Below are 18884 nucleotides of genomic sequence, written 5' to 3' on the forward strand. Positions count from 1 at the left end.
TAGAGACAGAGCTAGATCTGAGTTGAAATGGCAGGTAATAAGATTGAGAGAAGAGGGGGAAGATGATGGACATTCAGATGATGACAAAGGGATGAAAGAAAAGATTGTGCCTTTCTCTGGCCAGCCTGGGAAGACCCCATCCTTGAGATTCTTGTCTAGAAAAAAGAACACCACTAGGGCTCAGGAGAGGAAAAGAATCAAAGCTATAGACACCGGAAATCTGAAGGAGGGAAGCCTAAGGGATCACCGTGACCAGAGAACACGAGCGTCCTGAGAGAGAGCAGTGCAGGGAGCTGGGGGTGTGAGGGAGACATGCGGGACAACAGGATCTGAGAAGGGGCTATCAGGAAGCACCGGGAAGAACCAGAAGTCCTGAACTGTTTAAGAACAAGTAGATGTGGCGCAGTTCAGCAGTGGATAGGCCCAGGTTCTGGCGCAGGGTGGCCAGGGGGTCCAGGCCTTCAGGCTCCTTCACAGCATGAAAGCGAGATTGAGGCAGTGAAAGGTTCAAGGCCTGGTAGAACTGCTGGATCTGCAAGTCAGACAGGGGCATGAGCCTGCCGTGGGGCTCGGCCAGGGAGCTCTGGAGCTGGGGGCTGGACCAGGAATTGCAGTAATCATACTGACAGCACTGGACCTGGTACCAGTAATCTGTTATATAGGTGCTGCGGAGTTCTTTGCAGCGGTAGGAATTGTGCTGTCCACAGCCACGGATGTTGAAGCGAGTCTTGCCATCTGGAGGAGAAGGGACAGCTAATAACCCCTGCTAACAGCCTCCCAGTCATCGAACCTGGCACCCCTGCCACTGACCCCATTCCTCAGTCATACCCGATTTCTAGCCTGGACTCCCTCGGAACAGGTCAGGTAATGAGCTCAGCTAACCCCCTAAACACAAACCCTTCCCACCAAGATCTTCCTCTCTTATACTTCAGACCCCAGAAGCCCTCATCTGTGACAGGAGAGCAAGCCATGGACGGTCTCCCCGGGAGCCCCTTCTTGGGACTTTACTCACAACTATGGATGGTGATCACCATGCACAGGGATGAGGTGCTTATGGTGCACTTCCCTGAGCCTGAAATGCATCCTACAGTGGGATCTTCTACGAGGCACAAGTGGCAGGTCCGCACTTCAGGAACAGGAGCTGGGAAGTAGCAGGAAGGAGGGACAGGAACACAGGCTCACTTCAAGTCCTCTGCCTGGCAGGAAGCCTGGGCATCCACAGCCCCACCTCCACCCCCTTTCTGGGCTCCCTGTCGTGGGCCCCACTTACGCTTTCCCACCACGAAGCCCACCATGATCAGCACACCTACAAGGGTATGGACCCCCATCATGGAATTCTGGGGACAGGAGCAGCTCCTAAGGAATGCCCCAAAAGCCCAGTTTCCTGTGACCATGCTCCTGGATCCTGAGCTGCAGGTGGTTTTGACAAGCTGTCTGAGCGGCAGCTGCAGTTATAGTCCTGAGGCAGGGACAGGAAGTTACTGACTTGGCAGTGAAGACAGAATGTCCTGCCCACAAGGCCTGTTTGTGGGAACAGCGGCCTACACAGGGGAAAAATCTGGGCACCACCTGTGTCTTTACCCACTTGTCTACTTTGTCCTTAAAGAGCTACTCCCCATCTCCTCTAGGGTCCAAGGATTAGCGTTTCTCTGGCGCCATCTGCTGTCTTCTCCACACAATAAGGCTGGTCCCCCATCCACAAGAGAAACTGGCTGGGGAATGAAGGTCCCATCCTTCTCAGATGAGCATGTCTCAGCTCGCCAGCAGAGGGCGCACCGACACCACAAGCAGCAATTCTCTACACCTCCCTCCTCTCCCTACCATGTGAGGTTGTTTATTACAGAACTTTAAAATCAAAACTGAAATATTACTGATTGAGCTCCTTTACAGTAAAAGGCAACCACAGTACCCAAAGAGAACATTGCTCTAGTCTTCAACACCTCCTTTTTCTAGGTCTTTTCTCATCTTGTGTTTCCCCAAACTCAGTCTTAAGAATTCCACTCTGCTCTACACTGAAAACATGACCCAAATCCAGTGGGCACAAACCTGGGCTGGTTTTCAGCCCGGGGCGGGTGGGCTGGGCTATGAGGGCCTCTGGGGTCCAGCACACCACCACTCTCCCTTCCCCAACACCAAGTACCAGCAGACCAGCTCATGGCCTTTTCTTCCACTTTATTTCATATTCCCACCACAATAGTGACTCCTTTAATTTAAACTAAAAACCATAGAGGAAGGTTCCTGAAAGGGTGGCAGCAAAGGAATGGAGGTGTCAAAGACTGAAGGACAGGTGGGGTGGGGGCTCAGCGAATCGTCTTGACTGGGCTCTTGAAGTTGCTGGCGGCTTGGAGCTGCAGCTGATAGGCCATCGGATGGATCTTGAAACCGTAGAGCCTGGGTGGGGCACAGGTCAGAGAGGCAGTAGGTGAGCCCCATCCTGGCCCTGCCAGTGGCCTGCATTCCCACCTCCCTACCACAGTTCTTCCACAGGCCTGCTTGATGCTAAAGGGCAATGGTTCCCAAACTTCTTCACGCATAAGTACTTGAAAAGATATCAATTCTCCAAGTAATCTATCAGTACTAGTTTCAATTCAAAACTGAACTTTTCTTCCCCACTTCAGAGTAGATGAACGACAATCTGTAACTCTGACCATCACCTAACAAAAGGTCAAGCACCTGACATGGGGACAGTAACAGCTACTGTTTAAAATGGTGCTTCGAGTGCCACGCACCATTCTAAACAACTCCTATATCTAAAAACACTATCAGGCAGGTGCTGCTATCATCCCTGCTCTAAGAACAAGGAAGCTAAGACACAGGCTGTCAACTAACTTTCCCACAGTCCCTCAGCAGGAAGCAGCCCTGGCTCTGGAGCAGCTGGCCACAGGACAGGGCCAGGCCCCGCCCACCCTTCTCTCTGGGGGATTCTGAGTCTTTCCTTTGACACATGGTGACTCTGTCTGCTCCCCACCTGGGCACAAACTGGTTGGCGGGTCGCTTGGGCCGGTACTCGGGATGCACCATGAAGAGCATGTGAGGGAAACCAGTGCCGAAGTAGGCACCATCCGTGTGATGGTGCCTCGATGACTTGGGTGTGTACACGTCCATGCACTTGGGGCAGTAGAGCTTCACCATGGCCTCACCTGGGATGTCCGACAGGCCTGGGAGACAGCCAGACTCAGCAGGCCAGGCACCCGCGACACTGCCGAGTCCCCTGCCCCAGAACTCAGCTCCCGCCTTGCTGAGCCCAACTCCTTCCCAGAGGACTGCCAGATGGTGCCCCCTCTCCCTTCTTCAATACTCACCGATAGGAAGCATTGGCTGGTTCTCACAGTATACACGGGGACAGTAGCCAAAGTCTCCCTGCTGGTACTTTTCCAACTGAAGGGAAAAAAATGGAAGGGATTGGTGGGTGGGTATGAGGATAAGCAGCGACCCCCACATAACTCTGTCCTCCACATTTCCTCCCTCTTCTTGGAGGTCCTTGTGCAGACCAAACGGGCCCACCAACTTTCCCCCCAGTTAGGGAGGCTAATGACATCCAGGGCCATTTGCCGTCTGTTCTCTGAGGAAGAAGCAGTCCACAACTCTGACCAAGCTCACATCGCCCTCCCTGAAGACACCCCCTCAGCAGGACGTCCAGGGAGGACTCAGTTTCCCGGCCCAAACTCTGGGTTTTTCTCATCTCAGCTCGACTCCTTGACAGGGCTGCCAGATTACTGCTCACTGTAGGAACCTGTTTCCCTTACTGCCTCACAAGGAGTCACGCAGGCGCAGAGAGGCCTCACCATCTGGGCGATGCCTCGGTTGGTGAGGATGTAGCGGGCATGGATCAATCCGTAAAGCATCTCGGCCGCCTGCTCAATCAGGTCGCTCTGGTTGGGGTTGTCTTCCAGCTCTTCGTCTGAAATATGGGCCAGCCACATGCAACCACTGGCGTTCCAGCTTTCCCAGGTGCCCCGCCCACCCCCAGGGCTGTTGGCTGCCCAGTTTGCCCAGCACCCATCCTTGAGCTTCACCCAGTCCTCACGTGGGCATTTAACCTGGGTCTCTGCCCCTTCCACCAACCCAAGGAAGCCCAGCCTTCTCTCCACACCTCTTCAGCCTCTGCTCTCTTCTCTCCCTCCCAACTCCTTCCTTAGTACGTAAATACAAAGATGTCAACACAGAAGGTGGAACTCTAGACTGGAGGGTGCAAGGCAGGCAAAGAGGCAGTAAACAAGACCCGCGAGGAAACTCGCATAAGGAGGAGCGCTGAGCTACAAATTCAGAAAGTATGGCAGCAAGTGCTATCAGTCACAAAACTAGGCAAGAATTCAAGGAGGGGGGCAAAAATGCTGCTGGGACTTTGAGGTTAGGGGTGTCAGAGAACCAAAAGGAAGTTTAGAAATTCAAGAGGTAAATTCAAGAGGTAATTTGAAGAGAAAAACAGCCCCCCCCCCCCCATGAACCTTGAGGGTGTCTCACCGGGTTCCAGGTCCAAGATCATGTCTAGAGCTTGTCGATAGTGAGGCACCTGCTCATTGAGGCCGGTAAGGTTAAATTTGTCCTGGATGTAGTCTTCATCCACCTGGTAGAACACGGAGGTCAAGAGGAAAACTCCTACTGGGACCCCCAGCTTCTGAGCTGGCCAAGGTCACCTAACGAACGCCTTGTCGGCCACATGGCTGTGTCTGGTCTGCCTGTTTCCTACTCCAACTCAGCGTCAGTACTTCAGCCGCTGTCCCGAGTTCACACGCACGCCCTCCCCCCCCCCCCCCCCCCCCCGTGAAAGCTCCAGCTTCTCTCCTCCAAGGACAAGCAAGCACAGCAGTCTCCTTAGAGACACACTCGACTCCCGCGTCTCTAGTCCTGTTCCTCATCTCTAGGAACCAGTTCTGTCCTCTCCTGAGGGAACAGCTGCTCTCTGAGGAAGGTGGAGGCTGAACAGCTTGGTTTCTGAAGGTGGTTAGAATTCCTTATGTCAACACAGAGCTTTGCACGTTACAGAACATTTTAAGGTGCAGTATTCCAATTCTCCTAACAGCCCCCAGAGATAAGCACTACCAGTAGCATTCTAGTAATGAAAAAGCAAAGGAGAAAGGACACTTGGCACGGTGGTTCCTACATGGTTAGAGATAACCCACATCCCAAACTGGAATGCCCAGGTTCAAGTCCCAACTCCACTTCCAATTCCAGCTTCTTGCTAACACACACCCTGGAAGGTAGCAGGGTGATGGCACAAGTACTTGAGTCCCTGCCACCCACATGGGAAACCCAGGTAAGTTTTGGGATCTTTACTTCAGCCTGGCTGGTAGCAGTAGCTGTTGTAGAAATTTGGGACATAAACCAGTAGACAGAAGATTCTTCACTTTCTCTGTTGCTCTACCTTCAGATACTTTAAGTACAATAAAAAAATTAAAAAAGAAAAAGAAAAAAAAAAGATGGTCTGACTAGTTCAATGTTATCCTCCTGGGGGTGCGGTGGGGTGTGTGACAGAAATGGGACTTGGGCCCCAGTCTTGCCACATCGCCGCTGATTAGTGGGGGGTTACTGAGGGGACCCCTTCTTTCACGGGAAGGAGTTTCCACGGGATAAAGCGTGCAAAAGCTGAAGATACCCAACCTGAACGCATGGAACCAGCGAGTAGGAAGAACGAAAAGCACTCACTTCACAGAAGAATTCATTGCCACGGAGCCCACAAAACCAGGAAATCCAGGACACTTCCTCCGAGCTGCTCATCTTCACGTCAGCTGGAAACAGGAGTCAAGTCCAAGCTCTCCCTCCCCGGCTCTGGCACCTTCCCTCCTCCCACACTCTGTCTTTCAGCCATGGAAGAATTTGGGGCCACCCTTTTTTTTTTTTTTTTAAAGGATCCCAGCCTTTGGGACAGGCTTCTCTAGCTCTTGTTATTTACACCTCGGCCCCTTTTCTCTGAATGAACTTAGAAATTCCTTGGCAGGAGCCCACAAGTACCGACCCAGCAGTCCCTACCTACATCCCCCGCGCCCCCGACGGCCAGACCCCTCTCGCCTGTGTCAACTCTGGCAGAGTCCTCGGCTCGGGCTCCCTACCACCGCAGGGCTCCGCAGGGCCCCGGCACCCTTCCCCAAGAATTAGAAGTTTATCTTTGCCAAGCAACGACCGACACCTCCTTTTCTCACGACCCGGGGCGAGGGGCGGGCACCACCAGGTACTCTTTCACGGAGTCCCCACAGCCTGCCTCCCGCTCTCCGGCCACCCTTCCCTCCCACGGTTACGGACCGGGTCACTTCCTTCCTCGCCCCCACCTCAAGGCGGGGAGACCCCATGTGCCGCTCCTAGGGACCGGGAACTCCGCGGGGCAACCACTTCACACTCACCAGCTGGACGGGGAGCGGGACCGGGGTGGGGGAGGGGAACAGCTGCTTCCAAGGAACGACGGCGACCGCTACAGCGAAGGCCGCGGACCCGACCGCGGCAGGCGAAGTCGGGTGGGGGGAGTGGAAATCGGGGAGGGTGGGGAAGAGGGCAACGCGCAAGCGCCGAGGGGCGAGAGCCGCGGTGGACGCTGGGAGATGGAGTCCGCTAGGGCGAGAGACCGGCGAAGCGAGGGAAAAGCGAACTACGAATCCCAGGACAGCTCACTCACGACCCTCGTGTCGCGAGGCCCCCGAGGACGCGGCTCGGGGGCGGGGCACAGCGAGGAGCCACCGGAAGCGGAAGCCAAGTAAGGCGTTCGGGGCCAGGAGCCTGGGAAATAGAGTCGTATGCTCACTGGACTGAGGGGCCAAGAGGGGGCGGGGGAAGAAGCGAGGCGAGTCGGGTCGCAGACGTTGCCCTCGGGGACCCTCAGTGAGCCCTGGCCAACCCTCCTAGTCCTTATCAAGTCGGGCACGGCCTTGCACAGGAGAGCCCCACGTTTTACCCTGAGCTCGGGCCTTCTGAGGTGGGAGGTACGGACGGGCTCCGTGCTGAGGGACCTGGGTCGGGTGTGTCTGTCCTGAGTTGAGCGTTATTGACAACCAGGACGGCCCGGTGCGCTAACCTGAGGCGGCGCCGGCCATCCTGCTGCTCGTCCCCTTGCACTTCTCCATTTCCTCCCAGGGCTTGAATGGGGTCTTCAGCTGAGGGCTCTACGCGTGCCCTTCGAACCTGCTCCGAGTAATGGTGAGGGGGTAGTGTGGCGTTATTTCATTTCACAACTTCTCGGCCTTCCACAGGTTTCCCTCCGTCTCAGGCACTTTCTTAAGCCAGAAGCTGGCTTCCCAGGTTCAGAAAATGAGCTTGGAGTGGGGGCCACGTTGAGGGAGGCGAAGGGCATTGTGGGGGCGTTATGTAAAAGCAGGACCCCCCCACCCAACCGACGGATCGTCCCGGGTCCTCGCGCCAAAGGGGCACGTGAGGCCCTGGGCATAAGCTGTTGAGAAGGTTCCAGGGCGGGAATCCGGACCCGGCACTTTGCGCACGCCTGTGCGCCCAGGTGAGGCGGGGTGCTGTTTGGTTGTTGCTATGCATGCGTGCTTGTGCTGTGTAGCTATTTGATTGTGCCAACGCTTTTGATTAGAATAGCGCCATTTTGCAGTATGGAAGCAACCCAGACTGCACCATCCCGAAGTCTTGAAGTCTTCCCGAGAAGCGTCATGACTTCTCGGCTTCCTTTGGGATGAGGAAACCCCAAAGTAGGATCCAGGAAGATTTAAAGGGCCAGGCTGATTTTTCGTGATGGTATGTCTTACAGGATAGGAAAGTGGTATTGGAGAGGGGCTAATATTTGTTGTTGGGGGAAGGCGGAACTAAGACCTCAGGATGACTGCCTGGGAGTTTTCGTTATTAACCTTTAACAGTAGGCAAAGTGTGTTATCGTAGTGTTCTGTGTTTTCATCTGAGACCTAGTGCCCTTAGGGTGTCACGTCCTAGATTGTAGGGTCAGTTTTGGAGGGGCGAAGATGGTTTTGATTTTAAGGCTGTTTTTCCTGTTGCCCACAGGTCCCTGGAGGTGGCTGTGGCCACTGCAAGGGCCACTAGGAAGTTGATTTGTCTGTCTCATCCTCCCCTGGCCCAGCCTCATTCTGTCAGTTCTTGGAAAGGCTATGTTCAAGCCCTCCCTCATCTCATTCACCCCAGCTACTGACCCCAGTGACCTCTGGAAGGATGGGCAGCAGCAGCAGCAGTCACAGCCTGAAGAGCCAGAGGCCGCCCTGGATGGGGCTACTGCCAGAGCTTTCTACGAGGCCCTCATCAGGGATGACAGCAGTGCCCTTGAGCCCAAGGCACCTCAACCTGAGCCTGCACAGGAAAGAAAGAGGAAGAGGAGAAGAACTATGAGGGAGACAGCAGCAGAAACAGGGTCTGCAGGAGCACCGGAAAGACATGGACAGTGGAGATCCCCTGAGGCCGAGGACAAGATGACCCAGCGGATCCTGAGGGCAGCCCAGGAGGGAAACCTGGCAGAACTGCGAAAGCTGTTGGAACCCCATGAGGCAGGGGGAGCTGGAGGGAATATCAACGCCCGGGATGCCTTCTGGTGGACTCCCCTGATGTGTGCTGCCCGGGCGGGCCAGGAGGCTGCTGTGCGCTATCTCCTGGGCCGTGGGGCTGCCTGGGTGGGCGTCTGTGAGCTGAGTGGCAGGGATGCTGCTCAGCTGGCCGAAGAAGCCGGCTTCTCCGAGGTGGCTCGCGTGGTCAGAGAGAGCCATGGAGAGACAAGGAGCCCAGAGAACCGGTGAGAGGCCCATACCCACTTTCTGTTTGCTCTGCCCCTTCTAGCTGCTCCACAGCAGAGGCCCCAGAAAAGAATTGAAGGGGTCTCTGCATCCTCCAATGTAGGTTGATATGGTAGTGTAGTAGAGTGCTTATAAGCATGAGTTCCTGGATTTCTTTTATTTTTTCATTTTTATTTTATTTTATTTATTTATTTTTTTGACAGGCAGAGTTAGACAGTGAGAGAGACAGAGACAGAGAGAAAGGTCTTCCTTCCATTGGTTCACCCCCCAAATGGCCGCTACGGCCGGCGTGCTGCACCAATCCGAAGCCAGGAGCCGGGTGCTTCCTCCTGGTCTCCCATGTGAGTGCAGAGCCCAAGCACTTGGGCCATCCTCCACTGCCTTCCCGGGCCACAGCAGAGAGCTGGACTGGAAGAGGAGCAACCGGGACAAAATCTGGTGCCCCAACTGGGACTAGAACCTGGGGTTCCAGCGCTGTAGGCGGAGGATTAGCCTAGTGAGCCGCGGCGCTGGCCTATATTTAATTTAAAGATTTATTTATTTATTTGAAAGTCAGAGTTACACAGTGAGAGAGAGGTCTACCAGCTGCCGCAGCAGCTGGAGCTAGGCCGATCCGAAGCCAAGAATCAGGAGCATCTTCTGGGTCTCCCACGAAGGTGCAGAGGCCCAAGGACTTGGGCCGTCTTCTACTGCTTTCCCAGGCCATAGCAGAGAGCTGGATCAGAAATGGAGCATCTGGAACTCGAACCGGTGCCCATATGGGAAGCCAGCACTGCAGGCAGTGGCTTTACCTTCTGTGCCACAGCACCAGCCCCGAGTTTCCTGGATTTAAATCCTGATTTCACTTACTTGCAAGTAATCTAATGTTCAAATGCCACCTCTTAGTTTTCTTGTCTGAGAAACAGGGTAATAACAGCACCCTTTTCACAGGGTTATGGTTAGGATTCAATGGGTTAACACATGGGAAATGCTAGAAATCTGTGTGAAGTGCTGGAACAGTGTATGCCTCGCAATATGCAGTATATAAATATTAACTAACCAGGATTATTCCTCCCTTGCTAGAAACTTGTGAGGCCTAGATACCATCTCTTCTTGCAACCAGCTGGGTCCCTCACTGCTCCATAGGGAGGAAGGCAATTTTTTCCTTAGAAAAGCCGGAAAGATTCTGTCTTACCCCTCTGGGGCTTCAATAAAATACCCTGCCCCATCTCTACCCCTTTTTGTTTCCCTTGCTTTTAACCCTTTTTCTTTTTTCTGCAGGTCCCACGCCTCTTCTCCCCAGTACTGTGAGACCTGTGATGCCCATTTCCAAGACTCCAACCACCGCACATCTACTGCTCACCTGCTGTCATTGTCTAAGGATTGTCAGTCCCCCAACGTTGGCCTTGGGGTGCCCACCACCAGCCCAGGTTTCCAGCTGCTATTGCGGGGAGGCTGGGAGCCAGGAATGGGGCTGGGACCCCGAGGTGAGGGCCGAGCCAACCCCATCCCCACTGTCCTCAAGAGGGACCAGGAAGGATTAGGCTACAGATCACCACCCCAGCCCCGAGTCACACACTTCCCAGCTCGAGATACCCGGGCTGTGGCCGGAAGGGTGAGAGGCCCTCGGGTGGCTACACTGAGCCGGAGGGAGGAGCGAAGGCAAGAGGAACGGGACAGAGCCTGGGAGCGGGAACTGAGAACATACATGAACCTTGAGTACTGACCTTGATAGAGCCTGGCCCTGGCCTACTGCTGAAGTCTGAATTGGTCCCTGGCCTGGGCACTTTGACTTGACTTTCTGGGATCTGGCCAGGTACAGAACTTCAGTTTTTGATCAGTGGGCTGAGAGTTGAGAAATAAATTAAGCATCTCATCTCTTTTGGTTTATTCACTTTTCTGGAAGCTGTTGTGGGGAAACCGAACAGAAGTCTAGGGGGTCACCCATAAGTCTCAGCAGATCCAGAAGCCTTTCCAGGTAGCATGGTAGGTCACCTGACTGCCTGTCTGGGTTCACTTCCAGGATTTGGGCCCCCTGCTGGTGATGCCCCACCCATTCTTGCAAACAACTTGACTCAAGAATTGCCAAGCTCCATGGCAAGACTTGCCTCCTTCAGAAAGGATGCTCTGACCACTTCAGCCAGTTGAGTCACTGATTTCACAAACAATAAGTTCATACACTATGTAAACAAATAGGGGCCAGTATTGTGGTGCAGCAGGTTAAGCTGCTTTTGATTGGCATCCTATATTGGATTGCTAGTTCAAGTCCTAGCTACTCTGCTTTTTTTTTTTGACAGAGTTAGAGACAGAGACAAAGGTCTTCCTTCCATTGGTTCACTCCCCAAAAGGCTGCTACAGCCAGCGCTGCACCGATCCAAAGCCAGGAGCTTCTTCCTGGTCTCCCATGTGGGTGCAGGAGTCCAAGCACTTGGGCCATCCTCCACTGCCCTCCCAGGCCACAGCAGAGAGCTGGACTGGAAGAGGAGCAACCAGAACTGGAACCCGGCGCCCATATAGAATGCTGGCACCACAGGCAGAGGATTAGCCTAGTGAGCCACGGCACCGGCCCCTGGCTACTCTGCTTTTGGTCCAGCTTCCTGCTAATGTGCCTGGGAAGGTAATACATGAAGACCCAAGTATTTGGGTCTGGTACCCATGTGGAAGACCAGGATGGAGTTCTTGTCTGCTGGCTTCAGTCTGGGCCAGACCTGGCTGTTGCAGCCATTTGGAGAGGGAGCCAGCAGATGGAAGAGATCTCTCTCTCTCTTTTTTTTTTTTTTTTTTTTTTTAATGTTTTATTTGAGAGGCAAAGTTACAGAGAGAGGGAGAAACAGAGAAAGGTCTTCCATCTGCTGGCTCACTCCCAAATGGCTGCGATGGCTGGAGCTGGGCCAATCTTAAAGCCAGGAGCTTTTCCAGGTTTCCCATGTGGTTGCAGGGGCCCAAGCACTTGAGCCATCCACAGTTTTCCCAGGCCATGGCAGAGAGCTGGATTAAAAGGAGTAACTGGGGCACATACAGGCACTGCAGGCAGTGGCTTTACCTGCTACGCCACAACACCGGCCCCATCTCCCTCTCTCTCTCTGCCTTTCAATTTTTTTTTAACAAAACAATACAAATAAAAGATACTCTAATCAACAAGAAGTTCACAGTTGGAGGGGGAGACCACTGTGTGACCAAATACTGTAATTCATGGTGATTGCTGCTCTCTCCACGCAGTGCTGTCCAACGATAAAAATAAAGATGACAGCAGCTAAGAAAGATAAAGACCTTGTGAACAAATCAGGGCAAGGCCAAAAGCTTTGCTGAGGTCCAGTGACAGAATTCTGGACAAACTAACCCAAGCTTGTTTGACAAAGCTACTTAGGACAGACTGCAAGGAAGTTCCGAACTATACATCTACCCTCCCAGCTGTGGTCTCTTGAGGAAGATGATCAGCAACTTCCTGGCCAGGGCACCCTTCAGGAGAAACCCCTTAGGAAGTACTTGTCAAAACTGGTTTCAAAGCACAGAGCTCAAGTGATTTACACCAGAAATACATCAAAGGTAGAGATGGCCTAGCTGCTCATGAAGATGTATGAACAGGCCCAACCAGTTGTACATCTGGGAAAATAAAACGAATAAATCAGAAGTGTTTATACTAATGCCTGGTGGGAGGGGAAGTTGAGAAAGGTCCCCAGCCGCCCGAGGAGGTGATGGGAGTGGGTAGGATCTTACTGGACAAAGCCTAAGATTTTCCAACCTGTATGCTGATGAGCTGGGACCTGGGCTGGCTTCCCAAGTCTGGTAAATTGGGGTTCACCACTACCTGAAAATTCCTAAGAACAGGAAGAGCATGCTTTTTATCTAGACTTCTTTCCCACACTCCCACATCCTCCCACAACCCTGGCTCCCTTGTCTTGGTCATCCCAGGTGCGAGGCACATGAAGAGCTCGCTGTTGAATCCCTGCACGGAGGGACAGGGAAAGGTTACTCGGATTGTAGGACTCCCCTTTCCTCTTCCGGAGATGCTTTTCATGAAGTCATGGACGCAAAATGGAGGAGTGGTGGGGGATGTGGGGAACTCCAGTGTAGGGGCTGCAGGGGCGGTGAGTTTAGGGGAGCACTGGAGCCTGAGGGGCTGGGGGGCGAAAGTGAACTGGATTTACGCTCACCCTGGCTCTCGCTGCAGTCAGCAGGCTCTGCGCGCTGCGCCTTGGTGCGCAGTGGCAGCGCAGGGGCAGAGGGGAGGTCGATCCACAGGGTCCGCCCCGAAAGCTGCGGGCTCCGCCCCCGCCTGTCCCTCCGGTCCCGGAGCAGCTGCTTCCGGGCTTTGCAGCTCCCGCGGCTCCGCGAGGCCGCGGCCGCGACGTTGGGCCCAGGAGGCCGCCCGCCCCGCCCGCACAGTGTCTGGACGCCTGGGTCCCAGGTAGGCCCGCGTTGAGCCTCGCGGCTGGGATCTCCGAGGACACCGGCCTGACCTTGCAGAGGCCGCGGCTCCACTGCGCGCTCGCGGGCCGGTCGGGCCACTTTGTAGGAATCATGGGCCCCTAAAGCAAGGGACAGACGCTGCCGGCGGGAATTTTCTGTATCCGCCGTCCCACTGCCCAACAAAGAGACTTCCTATTCCTCCAGCTCCCTTAGGGCAGCAGTTTGAGACTTCAAATCCAGTAGAACCTAGGACCACCGGCCACCTTCCTTCCTTCTCGGATGGAGCACTGCCTCCCCAGATTCGGGGGCACCTTGGGGCGTGGCCTTGGGGAGTGAAACTTGGGGAACCGCTGGGAAGGAAGCTGGATGCACAGAGTATGCTGTGGGGGTGACCCGGGCCTTGTCAGGGCCTGAGACTCTTGGAATCCTGCGTGCCGGGCAGTAGTGAATGCGTGTGGGTGTGCGCACGTCCCTTCCTTGCCTGAACACTGAAAAGGAAACAAGCCTCTGCCAAGCTTGCGGCTGCATGACCTCAGGGTGGCGAGGAGCCGCGTCAGAATTCAGAGGACAGAGTCCCCCAGTGGACACTTGCTCTGAGCTTGAGAGACTGGCTTCTGAAGAACCCCTGAGAGTCTGAGCCGTGCTGAGAATCGCCTCCTCCCACCCACCCCACAATCTGGAGGCTCCTTACACCCCAGCCATGTTCCTGCGACGGCTGAGTGGTTGGCTGCCTCGTCCCTGGGGCCGCCGGAAACCAGCAAAGCCTGACTCAACAGCCCCAGAACCCAGATGGGTGGATAGCTCTCCTGAGAATTCAGGGAGCGACTGGGACAGTGCCCCAGAAACCATGGGAGAGGTGGGGCCTCCCAAGACCAAGGACTCGGGGACACCGAGGCGCTCTGGAGCAGCACCAGAACCAAGCAGGGAGCCCCGAGCTGAGCAACTGGGGAGCAAAGGGATGGATTCCCTCCAGCGGAACAAGGCTGAGTCCGAGAGACTGGAAGCTGCAGGGGCTTTGGGAATGGATCCCGTGGATGCAGGTGGCACCCGGAGACCTGAAGAGGAACTGAGTATTCCCGGGCCTGAAGCTGCAGTGGAGAACGCCAGCCGGCATCAGCAGCTGCTGGGCTGGCTGCGGGGGGAAGCTGGCGGCCCCCCGCGGTACCTGGGTGGCCCAGAGGAGTGTCTGCAGATCTCCACCAACCTGACCCTTCACCTGCTGGAGCTGCTGGCCTCAGCCCTGCTGGCACTGTGTTCACGGCCCTTGCGGGCAGCTTTGGACGCTCTGGGCTTGCGTGGACCACTGGGCCTCTGGCTACATGGGCTGCTGTCATTCGTGGCTGCCCTGCATGGGCTCCATGCTGTGCTGAGCCTACTCACCGCCCATCCTCTGCACTTTGCCTGTCTCTTTGGCCTCCTGCAGGCCCTGGTGCTGGCTGTCAGCCTCAGGGAGCCCAGTGGAGATGAAGAGGCCACTGACTGGGAGGGTGAGAGGTCAGGGAGGAAGGGTGAAGAGCAAAGGGGAGACCCGGGAAAGGGGCTGTGACCATGGGGTGGGGGCACAAGATAAAGACAGGGTGGCCTTTAGGATGGGGGTGTGTGTGACCCAGACTAAGCACAGGGACCTCAGGGATGGGAAAGAGACCTTGGAGTGCCAGGGCTCAGGGCCCCCTTCATACACAGGAGAGAACAGAGTGTCTATGGACACTGGGGGGATCACCCTTGGATTCACCAGCTATTGTTACTTTTTTGCTTTTACATTTCTCCCACCTGTTTTTCACCTCCACTTTTTAAAAGCAAAAAAAAAAAAAAAAAAAAAGTGTGGTGGAGAATGAAGACCGAATGGTCTTTTCTACCTTCAGAACTCCCCAGAGGCGGGACAGATCTCTGCAGAAGGAGCTGGGAAGCTGGCTGAGAGAACCAAGAGATCTCCTGGACCTTGGGATCTGAGCCAACTAAGGAAGAGTAGCACTGCTGGGCCGGGGGTGGGGGGTGGGGGTCCTCGAGGGTCTGGACAAGTCCCATCTGGGACCCGATCTGGTACTCGTGGAGCCAGAGGGAGAGGGGATAGTGCCAGCAGTATTGACAGGAGGGACAGCTCTGCCAGGCATTGTGGGGAGAGTGCTGGAGCTTGTCATCACCACTCACTGAGCAATAAATACCTGTGTCACACTAAATCCTAAATACACCACTACGAAGTGAGAGTGACCATGCCAGTGTCCTTTCTGACGCCGTCCAGCTCCAGGGTTAGGTGGCAGAGGGTCCAGCAGGGAAACTGAAATGGAGGGCATGGGATTGGTGTGTACAGACATTCCAGAATGAGATGAGGATTGAAACTTCGTCTTTATTATTCTTGAAAGGTACTTGGGAGTCTCCAGCTTCTCTCAGCTCCCATCAAACTGGTCTGGGGGCATGGATGTCAGTTACTGGACAGCTCGCAGGGCTCTGTGATGGGAGGAGGGAGAACATCAGGTGGCAGAGAGAACCAAGGTTGTGGGTAACGTGGCTAGGGAGAACGTATTCTTCCATTGCCTTGCATCAAAGAAAGGGTCCTGAGACCTTGCCCACTTCATGTCTGACCTCTGCCTTTCTTACCCACTGCAAACTTGGAAACCTCTGAGTCACCCACAGCCCATCCTGGGAGCCACATCCCTCTGACGCCATCACAGCCTATGACAAATGGAGCTCTCAACATAGTCACTCTGAAGGTGGCAGCCCTTGGCTGGTGTCTTTTGGTGATACCACAAGCCTGCCTCTTGCATCCAGCACCCCCAGCAGCCTTGGTGAGTCCCAGTCCTCTGTGTGTCTTTAACCCCTCACCTTGATTCCTGGGAGTCAGTAAGAAGGCTTTGGAGTCCAGGCAGGAGGTCAGGGACTGGAATTCCTCCACGCACTTCTCGGGAGGGTGTGGCGAACGATCTGCAAGGGCGGGGTGGGGCCAGACCAGTCAAAGCCCCCGCCTTTCAGCACCGCCCCTGGCAAGGACCTCATGGCAGCACCCAGCCCTTCCTGGGAGGATGTCACAGGGCCCCGGGTGAGATGTTCTGCAAGTCCTCATTGCCCTCTGGCCCTTCCTGCCTTGCACCCCACTCACTGTAGAACAGAAAGCGCTGGTAGCCCTGGCCCGTCTCTTTGAGCATGATTCCCCCTGGGCACGAGCTGGAGAAGAGCTCCGTCTTCATGTCGGGGCGGCCTGTCAAGAGTGGGTGGAGGCAAGTGTGAGGAGGGAGACTTGAAACTGAGTCTAGGGGGCTGGGGGAGGGGGAGGACTGGAGAGAACCAACCTTCAGTCCTGAGGTTTGTGCTCCCTTCAGTCAAATGGTAGATCCACTTCCGGGGCACACAGAGTCCATTTTTTCTGCAGAAGTGGGCAGTGGCAGACAGGACCTTAGACCGAGTGTCACCTCAGCCATACGGTACCAGCCTCTACTTGTTCCATCTTATTCCTCCTGGAAATCTAGCTCCCTTTGGGTTTCATGCTAACAAGGCGTGGTTAGACCCATCTCTCTCCAGAAGGCACTGCCAGAACTAGAGGATTCAGTGGCCAAGAATACTGGCTACACTAGCCCCAAAGCCCAGGCCTTGCTGGGCGCTCGCGTTTCAGGCAGAGTGCACTCAGTGGTGCCTCTGTCTGCACCACTCACGTGCGGATGGTAGCACGAAGCTGGAGCTGCATAGGCGCAGAGCCTGCAGCCATGTTGAAGACAATGTTGTCCACAAGGTCAAAAGTCGCCAACTCCTCCTTGGTGGGAGCTGCCCCTGCAATAAAGTACCACTGGCCCAGGTGCGGCTCTGGAAACTGGAGAGACAATGAGGGAAGCAAAAGTTAATGAGTCCAGCGCTGGAGCCAGCGGTTAGCAGAGCAAGACTTCAGGTGGAGGGACTGGCTGCCTCCCTCTGCGCAACTGGGGGTTGAATTCCTGACAAAAAAAAAAACACTAAATGACTTCCTCCTCGCCCCCACCCCCCAAGTCAACCTGGTTCGCCACCCCTAACTCGGCCGAGTCTCCACGCTGATGGCCACTGGACTGGTACTTTTCTCCTTGCTTTCATCATTCCAACCCTCGTCCCTTTCCCAATCTGGCTTCTGGTGACTCTAGGTCACCCACTGAAGCCCCTCTAAACCACCACCAGAAGGTATCCCCCATCCTCAGTCCATACCTCCTTCCCATCCACTCCCAGAGTTGTCAGCTGACTGTGCTCCGGGCACTGATAGAGGGAGTTCAGAATGCCATAGAGGTAGAGCACGGCTGCCCAAATCCATTGGAACATCTTGAGGCAGGAGGGAGCTGCGGCTTTGCAACCAGTGCCTTAACTGCTCTCTCCACTGCTGGTGGCTCAGGCCACTCTGCTTTCAGCCCCCTTGCCTCGACCCTTGACCCCTTCACCTGCTAATGAGTAACTTCAACCTTGTTTTCCAGCCCAAGCCTGGATTACCTAGTGTTTGGGCCTTCCTCCCCCTCTTCTTCATACAACCAGTCCACGATACAACCTGGTATGTCCAGGGTGTCTCACGAGTTATGGGAAGAGCCCAGTCCCACACATAGAAGCCCACAGTTTTTTAACCCATGCCTCAGCTGGATATTGGCTGTGTTGTGCAGCATGGAAAAGAGGCTTGACTGGGATTTTCATTCATTCACTTAGCTGTTTTCTGAGCCCCAGCTGTTTGCCAGGAACTAGCTAATCTGTGGGGATACAAAAATGAGACACAGTCCCTGGCCTTGAAGTCAGTATAGGAAGAACTAGCTGTGTAAACAGATCACTGCAGTGCAACCTGATAAGTGCCAACAGGTATGGACCAGTTCCGCGGGCATGGTGGATTTCTCCCTGAAGTTTTAACTGTGGACACAGGATGTATACACCTTGGAAGGAAAAGTTTCAGGACACACAAGTTCATTCACTCAATGTTTATTACAAGGGGGCTACACAATTTAGTGATTAAAGAGGATAGACCTTTTGTGGCTGGCAGAGTGAATTCTAAACCCAATTCTTAGACCTCTCTTCTATTTGGGATAATTTTATTTAATCATCAATCTCACAGGATTGAAATAATGCATATGAAGTCTTTAGCAAAGACCAGAAAATAGTTAAGTCCCAAGTTAAATATTCAGTATAACAGTAGTATCTGCAGACTACTTACTAGTTTCTGGTGGGTAATCTCTGAAACCATAGGCACTAAGGGAAGAATGGTGATGCTGTGGTCACTGGGTTGTGCTGAGGGAGGAACTGCTGCTGAATGACCAGGGCTCCATTGCCAAATTACTTACTACCCGCGGACTACGACAAAGATTTACTCTGGGACTTGAGGCTTGCTATGGACTTGTGATTTACTGTGTAAACAGATCACGGTTTAAAAAAAATCAAAGCTAAATCCGAGCGAAGGGTATATGAAAGTTCATTTTACTAGTCTATTTTGGGGGTAATGCTTTGAGATTTCTCAAGAAAAAGCTAAGATGTAACAATTTATTGGAGCAGTAAAGTCGAACTGGGCCCGTGTTTGTCACTTCCACCACCTAGGTTTGTCTAGGCGTACTCACCTATAAAACAGATGTTAGTCTAACCCATTTCCAAGGTCAAAACTTTAAAAAAATATGTAAAACGCTTATTATACTGGCTGGCACACTGAGCAGGTGCTTATTTAAACTGAACCAGTCCTGGGATCTGGGTATAAACTACAAATCGCAGAAAGACGTGGGGGAAAGGGGGCGCAGAGAAGCGGTAGTCCCCCCACCGCACCCCTGCGGAAGCCCCTCGGTGGCCTTTCAATTCTCCAAGGTCAAGGTCTCCTCTTTCGGTCCAGTCGGGTTCCATCGC

At 54.1% G+C, this 18884-nt stretch overlaps 5 protein-coding genes across 8 annotated transcripts; 2 read left to right on the forward strand and 3 right to left on the reverse strand.

The window, feature by feature from the left end:
- Positions 1-226: 226 nt before the first annotated feature.
- Positions 227-1531, reverse strand: LY6G5B (lymphocyte antigen 6 family member G5B). Its single transcript, XM_002714309.6, has 3 exons — positions 1271-1531; positions 1013-1141; positions 227-735 (listed from the first exon to the last, which is right to left on the reverse strand). Exons 1-3 carry the CDS (start codon positions 1392-1394, stop codon positions 344-346), a joined length of 645 nt encoding a protein of 214 aa, XP_002714355.4. The 5' UTR covers positions 1395-1531; the 3' UTR covers positions 227-343.
- Positions 1532-2300: 769 nt separating this feature from the next.
- Positions 2301-5737, reverse strand: CSNK2B (casein kinase 2 beta; the record flags this gene model as incomplete). Its single annotated transcript, NM_001160283.1, is given in 6 exon segments — positions 2301-2391; positions 2969-3158; positions 3303-3378; positions 3786-3901; positions 4465-4567; positions 5647-5737. Coding segments are annotated over 6 exon segments (648 nt in total).
- Positions 5738-6592: 855 nt separating this feature from the next.
- GPANK1 (G-patch domain and ankyrin repeats 1) lies at positions 6593-10540 on the forward strand. Of its 3 annotated transcripts, none has more exons than XM_089334289.1 (3): positions 6593-6685; positions 7945-8680; positions 9942-10540. In XM_089334289.1, the coding sequence occupies exons 2-3, from the start codon at positions 8049-8051 to the stop codon at positions 10384-10386; spliced, it is 1077 nt and encodes a 358-aa protein (XP_089190415.1). In that variant the 5' UTR covers positions 6593-6685; positions 7945-8048; the 3' UTR covers positions 10387-10540. The 3 variants fall into 3 exon arrangements, with proteins under 3 accessions (XP_089190415.1, XP_008260802.3, XP_089190414.1); XM_008262580.5 differs by lacking the exon at positions 6593-6685 and adding an exon at positions 6693-6911; XM_089334288.1 differs by lacking the exon at positions 6593-6685 and adding an exon at positions 7264-7438.
- A 3086-nt stretch (positions 10541-13626) lies between these two features.
- Positions 13627-15279, forward strand: C5H6orf47 (chromosome 5 C6orf47 homolog). The gene has a single exon (XM_008262578.5). The coding sequence runs from the start codon at positions 13771-13773 to the stop codon at positions 14614-14616; it is 846 nt and encodes a 281-aa protein (XP_008260800.3). The 5' UTR covers positions 13627-13770; the 3' UTR covers positions 14617-15279.
- A 115-nt stretch (positions 15280-15394) lies between these two features.
- APOM (apolipoprotein M) lies at positions 15395-18753 on the reverse strand. Of its 2 annotated transcripts, none has more exons than XM_051854975.3 (6): positions 18608-18753; positions 16715-16869; positions 16355-16428; positions 16165-16263; positions 15891-15989; positions 15395-15515 (listed from the first exon to the last, which is right to left on the reverse strand). In XM_051854975.3, the coding sequence occupies exons 2-6, from the start codon at positions 16765-16767 to the stop codon at positions 15490-15492; spliced, it is 351 nt and encodes a 116-aa protein (XP_051710935.1). In that variant the 5' UTR covers positions 16768-16869; positions 18608-18753; the 3' UTR covers positions 15395-15489. The 2 variants fall into 2 exon arrangements, with proteins under 2 accessions (XP_051710935.1, XP_002714317.1); XM_002714271.6 differs by lacking the exon at positions 18608-18753 and adding an exon at positions 17232-17420.
- Positions 18754-18884: the final 131 nt, after the last annotated feature.

The sequence above is a fragment of the Oryctolagus cuniculus genome, chromosome 5 (assembly GCF_051225735.1).
Source record: "Oryctolagus cuniculus isolate XC-2025 breed Fujian yellow rabbit chromosome 5, ASM5122573v1, whole genome shotgun sequence".
Classification (NCBI taxonomy): domain Eukaryota; kingdom Metazoa; phylum Chordata; class Mammalia; order Lagomorpha; family Leporidae; genus Oryctolagus; species Oryctolagus cuniculus.

Bases quoted from the DNA above. Each gene is read 5' to 3' on its own strand.
- LY6G5B (XM_002714309.6), bottom strand. From the start codon at position 1,394: ATGGTCACAGGAAACTGGGCTTTTGGGGCATTCCTTAGGAGCTGCTCC. The intron at 1,142-1,270 runs GTAAGTGGGGCC...GCTACTTCCCAG, and splicing joins GGGCTTCGTGGTGGGAAAGC to CTCCTGTTCCTGAAGTGCGG. The intron at 736-1,012 runs GTGAGTAAAGTC...CTTCTCCTCCAG, and splicing joins GGTGATCACCATCCATAGTT to ATGGCAAGACTCGCTTCAAC.
- GPANK1 (XM_089334289.1), top strand. From the start codon at position 8,049: ATGTTCAAGCCCTCCCTCATCTCATTCACCCCAGCTACTGACCCCAGT. The intron at 8,681-9,941 runs GTGAGAGGCCCA...TTTTTTCTGCAG, and splicing joins ACAAGGAGCCCAGAGAACCG to GTCCCACGCCTCTTCTCCCC.
- C5H6orf47 (XM_008262578.5), top strand. From the start codon at position 13,771: ATGTTCCTGCGACGGCTGAGTGGTTGGCTGCCTCGTCCCTGGGGCCGC.
- APOM (XM_002714271.6), bottom strand. From the start codon at position 17,342: ATGTTCCAATGGATTTGGGCAGCCGTGCTCTACCTCTATGGCATTCTG. The intron at 16,870-17,231 runs GTATGGACTGAG...TTGTCTCTCCAG, and splicing joins TGGGAGTGGATGGGAAGGAG to TTTCCAGAGCCGCACCTGGG. The intron at 16,264-16,354 runs GTTGGTTCTCTC...CACTCTTGACAG, and splicing joins CACAAACCTCAGGACTGAAG to GCCGCCCCGACATGAAGACG.